We start from the raw sequence: 17,828 nt of genomic DNA, 5'->3' as shown, positions 1-17,828 counted from the left end.
CAGCGTGAAAATAATATCACCATAATCCAAACAGCGTGAAAATAATATCACCATAACGATACAATACAAACTAGCTTTTAAATGAACCTCACCACAGAGATTCCCCTCAGTTGAAACACATCTTGAATTGAGTTCTCGAAAATAAATGGTTTTCCATATTTAACTGATTTTATGAACATTATCTGCGCACCTATTCTTTACTTAAACGTTTAGTATTCCCTAAAAGTTTAGTGTTCCCACTAATAGATTTTCTTATTTGATTTCATTGATACCTTGATCCAGATCTATTTGCCATTTTAATCATTACCTCAAAATGTTAGCTAGGGTCACAGAAAACAGCTATGAAATTAGTTTATCCGTTTGAAAGATACTTGGCCGCACGCACACAATGGCCTCTCACCCAAGACGCGTGTATCATCTCCGTTATCTCATGGTTAAAATGTTTAGTAAGTTTGATTTAAACTAGTAGTTCGCCCCGAACTGAGAACTCGCGGTTCGCCAAAAAGTTAGATCAATTTAATGAACCTACTACCAAAGACATATGTAACTTCGTATAAGACGAATAAAGTCTAAGGAAAAAACGTGCCTCGGAATTCAAGTAAAAGTCATTCTCGAATAGATGGCGCACACACCTTTAGCCTATCTTCGGCTAGATGGCGTGACGACACCGTTTCATATTTAGCAATTTTAACACATAGATATCAGTGAATGAACATGGATCAAAATGATATAAAGATAATAAAATCATTAATCCATATATATACATTTTTTGATAACTTTATACGTTTTTATTTTGAGTTTTAGTCGTGTGTCGATAGATGGCAGTAAATTTACAGTGACTACAAAATTTACAATGACAGAACCCCTCTATACTATCTATTCTTTTTGCTACTACTTAGTCGGCAAAGGATCGAAAACCGCATGTGATTTATTGCAAGGTCTGCGGAGCCCATCACAACACCATAGAGATTAAAAGAAACTGTATCTGTGGTAAGCCGTTATCTTTCTTGTCAAATGTCAAATACCTACATTATGTTTATTTTTATCTTGTTAATTATTTAAAAATGGTAAACTTAAAAACAATATTATAAAAGCCGAGCACTTTCATTTGATACCAAACTCGACCATACTATCTTGCAAATAAGATGACCAGAAAAGCAAGACCCCTCACAAATAGCTTTCTAGCCTTTTAAGCTCTTCTAACTCAATAACACCTTGATCGAGCCTGCTCATAATTTAATGACTAAAATACAATGCCCTCAACTACACGTTTACCCAATTTCATTTAAATTAGAACAAATTTACTTAAGTTATTGTGTATCAAACTATCCTCTGATAGCTCAGCTTAAAAACATCGAAATGCCGGGACGTGCCCCTAGCCAGCCGTGTGTTCCAAGTTGAATGTAAGAACTTCACTTCGCTTCGCTCGCTCGTTCGATCACCCGCCTAAGTATAAAAAGATTGAGCCAGGTCAATTGATTTCAAACCAGCTTTCTACCCTGAATATTTTGATTAAATTTTGGCACCATTAATTATTTGTGTATTCCTAAACACAATCATTAATTCCATAAACAAAAAGAAGCATATTGTAATTAATCGACACGTAATTTTAAGTTTCGGAATAGGACTACGACAGTTTACTTATTCGATTCTCATATTAAATAGTTTAAACACGTACCAAAATTGCGTTCAGTTCAGTTTAAACCGACTTCTCTATTTTATTCCTTCTGTACGGACAACACATTTACAAGACAGCTTGAGAAATTTTCAAAACTTGATATATTATCAGGTAAATCCAGTATTATACTTTCTACGAAAACCAAATTGTATTTTTTTTTATCGCTTTCATAAAGTTATTAAGAAAAAGGCAAGAAAACTTGATCATTATGTGTTATGTGATATTTACACACTGACACGACTTGTCTTTAGCTGACTGACACAATACTTCAAAAACCAAATAGCTCTCAAAGAGGTTCAAAAAGGTTGAACATGCATGAAATTAATAATGAAGTTCACAACTCGTTTTACAACGAACGATCTAGCGTAACAGGTATTAGTGGCAGAATTTCTATTCTAAATCAAACCGCTGTAGGTACTCAAATTTTGCTAACTTCTTTATCGATCAAACAGAAAATAAATGCGTTCGACTCTATTCGCTAAACATCGACAACTAGTTTCGTAAAAGATCATAAGGAACATTATAATTACTGTAAGGAGTACGAACAACTTTTTGTACTAGTTCCATAACGTGCGTAATAGCGTACGTTGTAACATACTTTAATAATTTTGGATAATAAGTGTAATAGACAAAGCGTTATTTTACCTTTTTTTCAAGTCTCATTTTTGCTGCCTTCTACCGAAAAATACTAAAATAGCATGCCAAAACCGTTCTGTCATTTGCCTTGACATTTAAGGGGAACAATAATTTTAACCATAATATGAGGAATTTTAAAATTTGTTTTAAATCACGTTGCGTGTGTTTTGTCCCTAATGGACGCACGCGCGCACAGCTTTGAGTGTCGAGCGAAAAACTAAAAATGTGTCTATCTGCACATAATCATTGACACGTTTTTTTTTTCTTTGGCATACACACATAATTAATCATTAATACTTTCTTTTCACATACATCAACCAATGCCTACAAGTCAACACCAACTTCCAAATAACAGTGCCAACACCTTGGTTTTACAACAGCTTGGTTCCAACACACAGCTAGCCTCATCGCCCGGTCCGAAACCCTCATTCATGAATTGCAGTTACGAATAGGACTGTGCCCTCCAGCACCCAGCCCTCAAACGCCCTCTGGACAACTCAGGTTCCGGTTGCGACCGCCAACTCAAGTGATGAACCTCTCAAATAAACTATCCTCAAAGAGGCATGAACTTCACGTTTCGTTTCTTACGACAATGTCATAAAACCAACGCGGAAAGTGGTATACCTACATAGAGAAATCTAATCCCAAAATGTGTCCCTTTAAATAGGTAGTGTTTTAATAAATCAATGAATAATATCCTTCTCAAACTGCTTACTCAGCTATTATTATTCATGCAATATGCAAAATTATCTTAACCCATTGAGTGATAAGTAAGTCAAATCAAGTGTCAAATCGAATCCAAAGTTAATCAATTAATTTCAAATTATTTTATCATTGTTCATCAAATTCAATTTGATAATCATAATGGCCCTTTGACAGATACACATCGCAAACAACATATCACTGAATCACAGAATTATTGAAAAATTAAATGTCGGGTCTAAATTTAAAATTGTTCTGTAGGTACTGTAAACTCTAAAATCTGACTGCAAAAATGACCACAAAAGGATTCCTTCGGTTTCGATGCGGTTAAAATAATCACCATTTAGGTTCTTCAACACAATTTTCACTCATTACGTTTACGTTTCGTTTTGACTAGTTAATTTTGGATGTGAAGTCATTTTAAGTAATCAAAGGAATGCACAATTGCACATGATTAAAACTAAGTCAGAACTATCCGTCAACGGTCATGAACTTTACCACTAAGTTCTCGGTTTACTTTTCATATCAAAAAAATATCACGCACATACTTACCACCATCATAGGCACAAGCTAGCAAAATAGAAATCATACTTAAAGGTGAGAATTTTATATTCACAGTGTGATCGAATAATGGCATCAACCACTCGTGACGCTTCTCACGATAATATTATTTGGTCCACGACACAATTTGAAATAGTACGACTCCACACAAAAAAATTAAGGTGCATTTTGCTAGAAGCTATTCAAGTTGTGACGGTATTACATGCCATAGTGCTCAGAAAATCGTTAAACAGCCTTACATCGTCTTAACAGCAGATTACAAGTCCACGTACCAAAAGTTTTTTTACATACATTCTGATTCTGACCATTAAAGGCTAGAGTAGATATCTCGTAGGTATCTGTTCTCATATTTTCCTAACTAGAACCCATCACGCCGGCTTTGTGAGGTACACTCAACACAGTTACAAATCATAAAACAATGGACGCAACTCACGCGATTTCCAACTTCCAGCGACAGTCTGGCAACCAGTAAATATGCAGCTCCTCTCAGCTTCTGTAAACAAACTAAGGCACCCACGTTTCTGCAACCGCAGCTCCAACCCGTGCGAGACGGGAGATCTCGCAGCAACTATCTTCATTCTTCATGGTGCAAAGGACTGTAAACGTATTACTTAGAGTTACAACATTAACAACATTCACGAAAATTTCACACAACATAACATAAAAAGCAATGCAAAAACTGGATCACAATTTATAAAATATCAAATATGTCAACTGTCATTTCACTTCAAATATTTTCCATCACGATACTTCTTTATTTTCCACCAGCGATAGCATGAGATTTCTTCATTTTCTAAGGCCTTTAAAACTCTTGAATTAAGGAATGCCAGGGATTTTCAAAATCAGGGTAGATTTTTGGGACCTTCAGTCCACCTTCATTTGGCAAATTTGAGCTTCTAAGAGGAATTCCGTAGCGAATTCCGTGTGTTCGGCCACACTTCTGATGTCGGGAATTGTGGGCGTATCATACTATCGGCAGCACATCAGAACCTTCAATCGTGGATGACGAGGGCCTTCAATGAAATACGATGTTCAACTCACAATCTTTACTGCACAAGACTCATTACAAATCACAGCACGCGTTACGTTTCTTATCTTAAGCAAACCAGTGGATTAGACCCAGGAGCCGCCACAGACGTCATCTTCTCCCGTTCGTTCTCATCGTGCTCCTTCTGAAGATTGATTGACAGCATAACTTCAATTGTTCTGGACTTCAATTGTTTTAAGAGCGCACTCTATGACGTCTTGGCGGAACTGCGTCGAACGCCACTCAAGTGTACGTAACACCCTAGTTTGCTCTATTTGTCAAGGTTTGCATGACAAAACGCCTCTTGAAGGCGATAGGTGGCACATTTCAGCCATTCTCCGACATACAAATTGATAATAATAATATAGTAATTACTTTGATTGATAAGAATGATAAGTCATATAAGACATAAATCACTCGTATGGGCTCTATAGACTAAGGTTGAGGTTGACAGCACTTTTTATTTTACTTCGTGTAAAAAAACTCAGAAATACCTGTATACCAACATGACAAACATAATTTAGTTTACTTTAACTTACGGATTATTTGGTCTAATCTGTAGCACCGCCAAACGAAAGCAACCGAGAGTTGCCGAGAAATGGCCGATGTCGTAAAATGAAGATTGTTATGAAAATTTATTTTCCTTATTGTAAATTAAATACGCATCGGAAGCGATAGTTTTTATGCTCTAGTTCTATTCCCATATGTATATAATTGATTTGAACAGGTTTTTCTTATCATACGTGCGTCGTATTCGAGAAACGTGTCAAAAACTTTTTTAGAAATTTGTAAGGCGGCATCTCGCATCTTCCCTCGTTTTTTATCCCGTTCTGGTTTTTCAATTTTATATATTAGTAATGACCATTCTCGGTTAGTAAAGATTCCGTGACACAGGCGGGTGGATTTCAAAATCCTGCGAAAACTTATGGTTCGGTCTTTATAAAAAAAACTAGTAGGTTGTGCGAGTTGCAACTTTTTTATATATTTTTAAGAACTATTATCTTCATGTTCCTTCAATTACCATCTCCAATAACTTAATAGTTTTTTTTATATAAAATGTTTTATGTTTATTTGTTTATTTTTATACATACCAGCACTTACAGATAAACCTTACGTGCTAATAGTGTTGTGAATATACATTTTAATAAGTATTTTATACAATTCTATCCACTGTTTCATTAGTCATTACGAATTATGTCATTAAATAGGTACATACTCATTTTATATTAATTATGTCATTATGAAATTACACTAACTTATCCTAATTATGTATGTATGTCACATTACGAACTAATTTTTATATTAACAAATATTACAGTACTATATAATCCAAACGAAATTTCAATAAATTATCATTATTTCATATTATAAATTATATTCACATTAAGAAATAAAATTATACTAAATTGTCAGTTTCTACAATAGAGCTTGGGGTTACAATATTTTCCAAATAACGAGATGATGCACTTAAAAATTTAGTCTCTGAGGAAAAGAAAATGTCTAGCTGCTTGTCGCTGTCTAGTATGTCATTTATCAATTTCAACGCGTGGTGCAGTGGAGAGGAGGCTAGCGCGCGCGCGCGCGCGCCGGGGGGATGCCGAACAGATCGCGGCGGCGAGTACGGAGTTGCTTCGTTGATAATCGGGGAACGCGCAACGGTATTTGTGCTAACAGCTGGGAATTTGTTAATTTACCGCGTATTATATGGAAAAAATATTTAATTAAGTATATGTTTCTTCGGGCTTCAAGGGATGTATAGTTTACCATACCATATATAAAGAGCGTCGGATACAGGAAAGGGTATGCGCCGTATATTTTCTTAGTGTCTAAAGTCATCACCGTCTACCGGAAAAATCTGAACCTTTTTGTTTGCAGTGAAAATTATAGCATACCTATCGTACGATTGCGATTTTTCTTTTACTTATATCTTTTCCATGTTGTTGTTTAACACATGAAAAAATATGCAATAATTCCTTCACCGAGAAAGTACATTTAAAAATATTTAAAATTTTGCCATGAATATTCGTCAACACCGTCATGGTAATGTCAATGTGAGCTTAGGGGCTGTCCATAAATTACGTCATCGATTTTTGACAATTTTGGACCCCCCCCCCCCCCCCCTAAAATCATCCAAAAATCATGCTTCGAATGACCCCGTTTCCTCCTACGTCGTGCTACCGTCATCCGATGTCCAGACCCCCCCTCCCCCCCTAATTTGAAATGACGTAATTTATGAATAGCCCCTTATCTCCGTGTATGAACAACGAAATACCGCTAAAGGTCCTTGCCCTATTTTTCACTTTAATATAGAATGCCAAAAATGATTTCACTATAAAGTCACATGATTGAATCGTGAGAAATATTACGAACAAATTTGTAAAACGTACTTTGTCACAACAGAGCATCATCACCGTTATGCTTTGGTTTAAAAAAGTTACAAATGATATATTAGAAATAATTATTGAAATGAATGGCAAACTACATGAAGTTTATTGTGTAGCATAGACATTAACTACTATTATTCGTATTCTAGAAATAAAAACAAGAAACTCTCAAATCGTCAACACCATACCCATCATCACCGGGAAAAAATGACGACCGGTGATGATTTCATGTGTATGGTGATGACGATTCTCAGAAACTTTTCTAGTTATTTTGCTATAATTCATTATGAAATTAAGCTGTATGTTTGAAAAACGTTCTCTATGTCTTCTAACACTATATAATGTCTACCTTATAAATGTAGAAGAAGATATGACTATTTCTTTCACACTAGAGGATGGTTAGTTTTTAAATAACATTTTGACTGAAGTAGGCAAAATTTAGGTCACTTAGAACATACAAATGTTTATTTTTTATTATCTAATAATGTAAATCGTGCAACTTAAGAGTCTGTAATTGCATGTTAGTCGTGTTAAAACAAAGTATTTAAACAAGCAACATATATTAAGTTTTAAGCGACCATAGGCTACAGTACTGGCTCACTATCGTGATGGCCTTATGTTTTTTGATAATATTATTTTAATTGATGTATATAATTACAGCAATTAATAATTATACCATTGGGTAGTCACCGGACCCAATACCTAACATTTTGTAATTTATGACATGCATTAAAAGTAGGGGTCGTGGGTGGATTTCAGCACAAAAAATTTCACCATACAAAAAATTAATTTTTTTAAATGTTTAATTTAACACGATTCTAGCTGGGTAAAGTAATGGGGGGCTGTGTATTGAGGATATGTATGGTATTTATACAATCATTTGTGGCTTATATTTGAAGTTATCGCTTTCGGAAAATAAAAACGCAAGATGGTGATGACAACCATGGTATGGTAATGACTCTTTTATAGACGGTAATGACACTGCATGTACGGTAATGACGATTTGGGAACTAATTTACATATGTAGTGATGGGTAGGACATCAATTTAAAATGAGTTTGTATGAGTACCTCATTTTCTAAAATGAGGTGTTACAATGTCTTACTTCAAATGAGGTGAGGTACTAGCATATATTCAGCGTCGACTATTCCATTAACTCCAACGGCGACAAAAATATTTAATGTATATACATATTTATGTATTCATCACTTCCTTTATAAATAAATAAGTAGTAATATTTAATTGGAGTGCAATTCTGGAGGTTAAGAATAGAACTTTTAGGAGAAAGATAATTTTAGAATCAAACTAAGAACATAAAGTACCTAACTTAATTTGCTGCTTTTATGAAACTTGTTCTAATGTAGCTCTTTTTTATTGTTAGATTGTTTAGATCTCCTCCTTGCTACTTGATATAATTTTAAGTATAATAATCACTAGCGACCCGCCCCGGCTTCGCACGGGTTAGCAAATTATACACCTAAACCTTCCTCAAGAATCACTCTTTTGATAGGTGAAAACCACATGAAAATCCGTCCAGTAGTTTTTAAGTCTATCGCGAACATACAAACAAACCCACAAACAGACAGACGCGGCGGGGGACTTTGTTTTATAATATGTAGTGATATATTTCATAAGTACCTATTAACCATAAAACTACCACATTTTTAACAAACTAAGGAGAACAAATTCAATATTTTCACTAGTCATTATTATATAGAAGTGACTAACTTACCACCTCAGATAATTTAACAGTAATATCATCAATATGATAATAAACAAAGCACCATTCGCGCCTGCCGCACCGGCTACATTTACACTTCATTTTTTCATGCAAAAGGCACCAAGGAAGATCCGCGGGTATATTTACTGGCAAAAACTATGTCCATATTTTGTTATGATTATAAGAATTATCACTAGGTATTAGGTATTAGAGAACTAAAATTAACTAGGTAGTGAACGAAGTACGAACAAAATAAATATAAATATGTCATAATCATAACTTGACAGTTCGAAGTCGTTTGTTTACAAAGAATGTTAATAAAAAGTATTGCAAATTCAAATCGGTATAATTTACATCTACATTTTTATTTTACCTATGAAAATTATACTTACTTTTTATTTAATAAACTTGAAACTTATTGAAATTATCATAAATTGTGTACGCTACCGTATTATATTTCAATAATATTTAAGTTACTTAAGGGATTTCTGTTTCTAAGCAAGCTTCGTAAATGCCCGCCTGGTATACAGAGGGCGTACCGCGAACCAAGTTCGTCATGTTGCCTTCCTGTCACACTTACGTACGAATTTACAAGTGCGACAGAGAAGCAACACGTCGAAATTCGTTTTGAGACTGATTTCTCGCGCCATTTTGACACGTAAGTTAGGATGAAAAAGGCGTAAGATGTATGAAAGCTTGCAGCGCTTACGCTTGTTGTCTTTCGTGTTTAATTTTTAACGTATTTTCGGTGGTGACGCGAGGCGATATTGAAGTACGGCGCGTGTCTGTCTCACTCCCTCTTTGGGTATTTCTAATTCATTGTTTCATTTTGAAAGGATTGAGGTGTTCATGTCACAGAGAGGCGGTGAGTGGTACAAACTCAATGCTTTTCTCGGTGGACCTTTTGTCGTTGCAATAAGGTTTGTAGTTCGGCAGTTGACCATTACGTCCATTACTCGTTTCTTCATTTGAGTTTTGAGTGTCGGCGAGCGGGCGAGCACCTCGAGCGCCTCGCGCGATCCAGGGACTCTCTTGCGAGGTTATGAGGAGCGTATGAGTTTTGAAGGTCGCGAGTGAAATTGAAAGGATAAGAGTTTTTTTAAATTTGAAGTGTGTGAATGATTTGTGTGGCAAGAGGTGTTTGTGATGCGCGCGAGTAAATGAGTAAAATGAATAGAGGAGTGATGTAAGACATTTTTGCGGTATGAAGTACTGCGACAAATTAACAAAATGAGTGGTACAAATGAGGTGCCTCACGAGTGAGCGACTCAACACTATACATATGTATTAAAAACGTATTAAAAAAACAAAAAATTTTTTTAATTGTAAGACTTTAGAACTTTAATAAACATTACAAATAACATGTTTTTGAACATAAGACTAGCTACATAAATTATTTTTAGAAAATTATAAAAAATACATTTTATTCATATAAATAAATATATACATAACAAGTATTTTTATTGTATAATTTTAAATAATTTATGTTCCGAAATAGGCAATTTATGTATTCATTTATTTTTTTGGGTTTTTTCAATGTTAAATCATATTAACAATATTGTACTCTTATTATCAGTTTAAACCCGCATCTTCTTTTATCTACTGCATAACTTGGTATTGTCATACTGGCTTACCAATGAGCTTAATTTTTATGATATATTACTTTTTGTTGATAGTTTGATCCATTGCACAAGTTTGTATTTTTGTTGTTTTATTAATTAACTTTAAAAATAGCTATAATGATTTAAATCCATATATATGTAGTTTAATAGCTAAACATTAATATATAATCAGTGTTTTATAAGTTGCAAGACCCCTACTTGTAATGCATGTCATAAGTTACAAAATGTTAGGTATTGGGTCCGGTGACTACCCAATGGTATAATTATTAATTGCTGTAATTATATACATCAATTAATATAATATTATCAAAAAACATAAAGCCATCACGATAGTGAGCCAGTACCGTAGCCTATGGTCGCTTAAAACTTAATATATGTTGCTTGTTTAAATACTTTGTTTTAACACGACTAACATGCAATTACAGACTCTATTTACATTATTAGATTATAAAAAAAAAAACATTTGTATGTTCTAAGTTCTAAATGACCTAAATTTTGCCTACTTCAGTCAAAATGTTAATTAAAAACTAAGCATCCTCTAGTGTGAAAGAAATAGTTATATCTTCTTCTACATTTATAAGGTAGACATTATATAGTGTTAGAAGACATAGAGAACGTTTTTCAAACATACAGCTTAATTTCATAATGAATTATAGCAAAATAACTAGAAAAGTTTCTGAGAACCGTCATCACCATACACATGAAATCATCACCGGTCATCATTTTTTCCCGGTGATGATGGGTATGGTGTTGACGATTTGAGAGTTTCTTGTTTTTATTTCTAGAATACGAATAATAGTAGTTAATGTCTATGCTACACAATAAACTTCATGTAGTTTGCCATTCATTTCAGTAATTATTTCTAATATATCATTTGTAACTTTTTTAAACCAAAGCATAACGGTGATGATGCTCTGTTGTGACAAACTACGTTTTACAAATTTGTTCGTAATATTTCTCACGATTCAATGATGTGACTTTATAGTGAAATCATTTTTGGCATTCTATACTAAAGTGAAAAATAGGGCAAGGACCTTTAGCGGTATTTCGTTGTTCATACACGGAGATAAGCTCACATTGACATTACCATGACGGTGTTGACGAATATTCGTGACAAAATTTTAAATATTTTTAAATGTACTTTCTCGGTGAAGGAATTATTGCATATTTTTTCATGTGTTAAACAACAACATGGAAAAGATATAAGTAAAAGAAAAATCGCAATCGTACGATAGGTATGCTATAATTTTCACTGCAAACAAAAAGGTTCAGATTTTTTCGGTCGACGGTGATGATTTTAGACACATAAAACATTTTATATAAAAAAAACTATTAAGTTATTGGAGATGGTAATTGAAGGAACATGAAGATAATAGTTCTTAAAAACATATAAAAAAGTTGCAACTCGCACAACCTACTAGTTTTTTTTATAAAGACCGAACCATAAGTTTTCGCTGGATTTTGAAATCCACCCTCTTGCAACTTATAAAACACTGATTATATATTAATGTTTAGCTATTAAACAACATATATATGGATTTAAATCATTATAGCTATGTTTAAAGTTAATTTATAAAACAACAAAAATACAAACTTATGCAATGAATCAAATTATCAAAAAAAGTAATATATCATAAAAATTAAGCTCACTGGTAAGCCAGCAATTTTATAATATGATATAAATACCAAGTTATGCAGTAGATAAAAGAAGATGCGGGTTTAAACTGATAATAAGAGTACAATATTGTTAATATGATTTAACATTGAAAAAACCCAAAAAAAAAAATGAATACATAAATTGCCTATTTCGGAATATAAATTATTTAAAATTATACAATAAAAATACTTGTTATATATTTATTTATATGAATAAAATGTATTTTTTATAATTTTCTAAAAATAATTTATGTAGCTAGTCTTATCTTCAAAAACATGTTATTTGTAATGTTTATTGAAGTTCTAAAGCCTTACAATTCAAAAAAGTTTTTGTTTTTTTAATACGTTTTTAATACATATATAAATTAGTTCCCAAATCGTCATTACCGTACATGCAGTGTCATTACCCTCTATAAAAGAGTCATTACCATACCATGATTGTCATCACCATCTTGCGTTTTTATTTTCCGAAAGCGATAACTTCAAATATAAGCCACAAATGATTGTATAAATTCCATAAATATCCTCAATATACAGCCCCCTATTACTTTACCCAGCTAGAATCGTGTTAAATTAAACATTAAAAAAAAATATTTTTTTGTATGGTGAAATTTTTTGTAATGAAATCCACCCAGGCGCGTTTTCCGGGCGCTGCTTTTACATATAACACGCTCATGCCCCGCCCGGAAAACGCGCCTGTGTGACGGAACCTTCAAGTGTGTATTAGGGGTCATCCATTAATTACATGACACATTTAGGGGGCGGGAAGGGGGTAAAAAAATGTGACATGTTGTGACAAGGGGAAGGGAGGAGTCACAAACTTTATGACGTCAGTTTTATTTCATTAGTAACCGAAAATATATTTAAATTATTTTTTTCGCTGTACAGTTAAATAACAAGTTTTTGGAATTTTATTCGTTTATTTTTTTTTCCTAAAATTCGCAACGAGTGGTGACAAATTGAAACACGACCGAAGACAGTGTCTTAAATCGGCACGAGTTGCGAATTACCTTTTCGCACGTGTATTGTACAACGTTTTACAGTACATATGGCTCTTTAAATTTTTGACATAGGCACGTATTGTCCTTAATTCCGCCCTAGGGCGGTAAAGTAGCACCATGTCTATGTACTGTAATAGTACATTACATACCTAGGGAGGTAAATTCGTAAATGCTCCAGATCGCAGGTGTTTGCAGGTGATGCGGTCTGGGGATCTACGAATTACCGCCCGTGGTTTGTGTAAAGTTTTACGTCTTACCTTGGCCAGGAAGTGAGATTTTCTTCCCGTCCCGTGGCACAGTGTTCGATTTCCCTCAAAAAATTTCCCTATGCTGTTAATTGCATAAATCAATCAAGGAATGCATTTGAAATGCAAGACTAGAACACCCAGAAGTCTATTTCAAATACTTTTTTTTATAAAAAATTAATTATATTTCATGAGCTTGACATCGAAAAATTACTAAATAAATTCTACAAAAGTATCTGATGAAGAAGTCGCTTTTTAATCAATGTAGTTTGATAAAGAAGCCTTTGGCGCATATTTTCTAGTTCTTAGTTTTGGAATTTACCCTCTGCTTACCGAGTTATTCATATAAATACAGATTTTTTATTTCATTTTTTTTCTCCTGAAAAACTCAAAAGTGCGACTTGTAACTAGCACTGAAAGATGGCTCTTAACTAGGTCTACCACTGGTAAAAAAATCACGTTCCACTATCGCGGCGTTTGGGAGTTACGTATAAAGGTCAAATTATACTTTTTAGGGTTGTTACTTAAAGGTCAAACAAATATGAAAGGTCGGAGTAATTAAAAAATCTGATTAAATAAAATTAAGGAACAACATAAGAAACTTTATTTATATTTATTCATTTAACCTTTATTGCACAATACAAGAAATTACAAATGGCAGACTTGCCAAAAGGCATTCTCTACCAGTCAACCATTGGGCCACGCAGAAACTTTTAAGTGCAGTGCACTTTGTTAAACAATAAAGTCATTAAATTCAGAAAAGAAAGAAAGAAATTCAGAAGTCAAGTTATAGTTTCTTTTCGCAAGTTGGTCTCAGATTTTATGTATTTTGTGGCTCATACAAATCATTTTCATTTTCGAGAACTAGCGTGCAGTCGTCAACATGGGATGGATTTTCATCACCGTCTATTAACGAAAATCCATCATTAGCTAGATCTTCATCATCGACTTCAGCCTCTTGTAAGTTTTCCTCATGAATCGGCTTCAGAAGTTCACGAACTGCTTCTGGTAGACTAATCCTACTGGACGATTTTTGGCGTTGTCTGTAGTGTGCCATAGACACGAACGGATCTGATGATTCTAGTGCACGGTGAAAGAGATCTATCATAGTTTTTCTCCTGTTCATTTTCCGGCAATGGTGTTCCCTATCACAAGTGACTCGACACCGTCAATGTCAGATATCGGTTGTTTATACTTGTGTTGTTTATGCCGATGACAGGGTCGAGTGGAAAAAACGAGGGGAGGCCTTTGCCCAGCAGTGGGACACCAAAGTAGGCTAGGGAAAAAAAAAAAAAAAAAAAATACTTGTGATAAGTATAAATGAAAGAGGTTTGCACACAATTAAATGTATTCAAACTTAGCCATTTTGATAATGATGGATAAAATTGTTTTTTACGATTAGTCGATTTTTAATTATTCACTAGCACTGGTGCACTTTTGCCCCCGTCAATCCAGTGTTCCTATATTTTTATTTATGTACCTGGAGTATGTCTAAACAATATACAGTTTTGTAATAGAGGAAAATTTTGAATTAATTCTGACTAAAAATTAAAGGTCAAGTTGAGGGTCAACCCTAACACTGTATTTTTAAATTCGATAACTCCCAAACGCCGCGATAGTGTAACGTGATTTTTTTACCAGTGGTTGACCTAGTTAAGAGCAATCTGTCAGTGCTAGTCACAAGTCGCACTTTTCAGTTATTTAGGAGAAAAAAATGAAATAAAAAATCTCTATTTATATGAATAACTCGGTAACCAGAGGGTAAATTCCAAAACTAAGAACCAGAAAATATGCGCCAAAGGCTTCTTTATCGAACTACATTGATTAAAAAGCGACTTCTTCATCAGATACTTTTGTAGAATTTATTTAGTAGTTTTTCGATTTCAAGGTCATGAAATATAATTTATTTTTTATTAAAAAAAGTATTTGAAATAGACTTCTGGGTGTTCTAGTCTTGCATTTCAAATGCATTCCTTGATTGATTTATGCAATTAACAGCATAGGGAAATTTTTTGAGGGAAATCGAACACTGTGCGTGGGAAGAAAATAGGGTGACGTAAATTTACTAATATTTCTATTATCAAAAATATTTTGATGAAATATTAATAATTCTTAATGCCATATGCCGACTTCGTTGAAAAAATGTGACGTCACACCAGGGTGGGAGGGGTTTGCCAAATGTGATCAAGGGTGACAAGGAGGGGGGAGGGGTCAAGAAACCTATAAATTCCTGTGGCGTAACTAATGGATGACCCCTAATGACAAGTGTTTTACTCTCAGGTGAGCTCGACGGTGTCGGTGACGTGGGTCCGCCCTCGTGCCCTGCCCCGCGCCGCGGCCGCCGCGCTGGCGGCGCGCCTCGACACGTGGCGCGCCGCCGCCCGAGCCGCCTCCGACCTGCTCGGCGCGCAGCCCGACCTGCTCACGCTCTAGGTGAGACACACTACTGTCTACTGTGCGGCCGCCGCGCTGGCGGCGCGCCTCGACACGTGGCGCGCCGCCGCCCGCGCCGCCTCCGACCTGCTCGGCGCGCAGCCCGACCTGCTCACGCTCTAGGTGAGATACTCACCCCGGCCCACAGACCGACAGGCTGACTCTAGATCACCCTCTGTGTACTTTAGTCAGCAGCAGAAGTTGCTAGAGTCCGACCGGTGAGTCGTGTCACGAAAACAACGCGGGAATTTCAGTACAAACCGCACCTGGCAATAAAATTACTATGAAATTAAATGACAGCTTCTTTGATAGATTTTTTTAAATAACTTGTGACACGACTCGCTGGTCAGACTCTAAGCGGACCAGGTGTTCAAAATGATCTTGACGCGACTTTATTGTTAAGAAAATAACAGTATATCAGTGCACCAAACGCTTTAGTTCCGCGTAGCATTATTCCCGATCGCATTTTTCCCCACTCGCGTTAGTTCCGCGTAGCATTATTCCCGATCGCATTTTTCCCCACTCGCGTTAGTTCCGCGTAGCATTATTCCCGGTCGCATTTTTAAGCGGGGCTCCTATTTCTGGGCGGTTTGCCCTTCGGGCATCTGAAGCTACCTAACGAACCTAACCTATCTACACTTTTTTCCCCAAAGTGTAATATTTTCATGGACGTCACACTAAATCAGCGGTCGGCAACCTTTTTTTGCGTAGTTTTAGTAGCGTAGTTAACGATGAGTAAGTTGACGCGGGCCGCACTTTGTTAATATTTATGACTTTATCAGACATTGTCGTTTCTCAATATTACATAGCCAGAGAGGCTCGCAGGCCGCAAGTGACAGTTTCACGAGCCGCATGCGGCCCGCGGGCCGCAGGTTGCCAACCGCCGCACTAAATTAATAGGTTAAGTAGGTTAGGTTCGTTAGGTAGCTTCAGATGCCCGAAGGGCAAACCGCCCAGAAATAGGAGCCCCGCGTCTAGCTAAGTGGTGAAATAAATGTTTTTTGAAAAACAAACTCTAGTGGGGAAAAATGCGACCGGAAATAATACTACGCGGAACTAACGCGAGTGGGGAAAAATGCGATCGGGAATAATGCTACGCGGAACTAACGCGTTTGGGGCACTGATCTAGCTACTCGAAAATAAGACCATGTCAAAATAATTTTGAATACCTCCTACCTATAGCCTAAAAAATGTATATAACATTAATATATAAATAATCCACCTTTTTATTAGGGTTCCGTACCCAAAAGGTAAAACGGAACTCTATTACTAAGACTCCGCTGTCCGTCCGTCCGTCCGTCTGTCATCAGGCTGTATCTCATGAACCGTGATAGCTAGGCAGTTGAAATTTTCACAGATGATGTATCTCTGTTGCCGCTATAACAACAAATACTAAAAAGTACGGAACCCTCGGTGGGCGAGTCCGACTCGCACTTGTCCGGTTTTTTTATGTGATTTGTATAAATTTTAAATAAACACAAATATGTATTTAATATCATTCTATTGTTCCAGATTAACAGCTGGTGTTCAAAAATTCCCGCTATTAATATTACCCATAGATTAATGTATTTGTATTAAACCCAATTAAATGGCATGTTGCTATAAAAATAATAAAACAACATAAAACACCTGTGTTTTTATTTATTTATTCATAACTTCATACGTTTAGGCGACTAAACGCCACTTGCACCATCCCACTAACCTGGGGTTAACTGATGAAACCGTTAACCCCGTGTCAAATTGTACTGGTAACCATGGTAAATCCAGGTTTAACCAGTAAACTCCGGGTTAATGAGGTGGTGCAAGTGACCCTAAGGGTGGTATTCCACCCGTCCAATGTCAGTGCGTCTCACTCTCTTATTGAAGCAAAATGTGAGACAGTGGGGAGACACTCCTGACTTCGGGCAAACTCGGCTCCGTTCGGCTCAGCATTGCTCCGAGCAATTATTAGGGTTGACACAACTTGACGTCCCTTTGCCTGCACAACCACAGAAAAGATAATTACATGAATTTTGACAACCCTAAATAGTCGAAAGGGATAGTGCCATAAGTTAGAAAGGGATATCATGATTCGACCCTGAATCGCTGTCAAATTTCGGTTTTTTTTTTTCTAGGAAGTCTCATTTCTGTCCGGTAATAGTATTACTTATTCTGTGGTGAGACG

General features: G+C 35.6%; 1 protein-coding gene across 1 annotated transcript in view; it reads left to right on the top strand.

The window, feature by feature from the left end:
• LOC134803748 (26S proteasome non-ATPase regulatory subunit 13) overlaps positions 1–17,288 on the top strand; it is a 28,670-nt gene extending 11,382 nt beyond the window's left edge. The window contains exons 8-9 of the mRNA XM_063776583.1: positions 15,512–15,787; positions 17,177–17,288. Of these exons, the coding sequence (XP_063632653.1) occupies positions 15,512–15,664 (153 nt within the window). The 3' untranslated portion in view covers positions 15,665–15,787; positions 17,177–17,288. The remainder of the gene's footprint in view (positions 1–15,511; positions 15,788–17,176) is intronic.
• The last annotated feature ends 540 nt before the right edge of the window (positions 17,289–17,828 follow it).

The sequence above is a fragment of the Cydia splendana genome, chromosome 27 (genome assembly GCF_910591565.1).
Source record: "Cydia splendana chromosome 27, ilCydSple1.2, whole genome shotgun sequence".
NCBI classification, from domain to species: domain Eukaryota; kingdom Metazoa; phylum Arthropoda; class Insecta; order Lepidoptera; family Tortricidae; genus Cydia; species Cydia splendana.
Note: the sequence above shows the minus strand (reverse complement) of the source record. Positions and strands in the feature narration are given on the sequence as shown.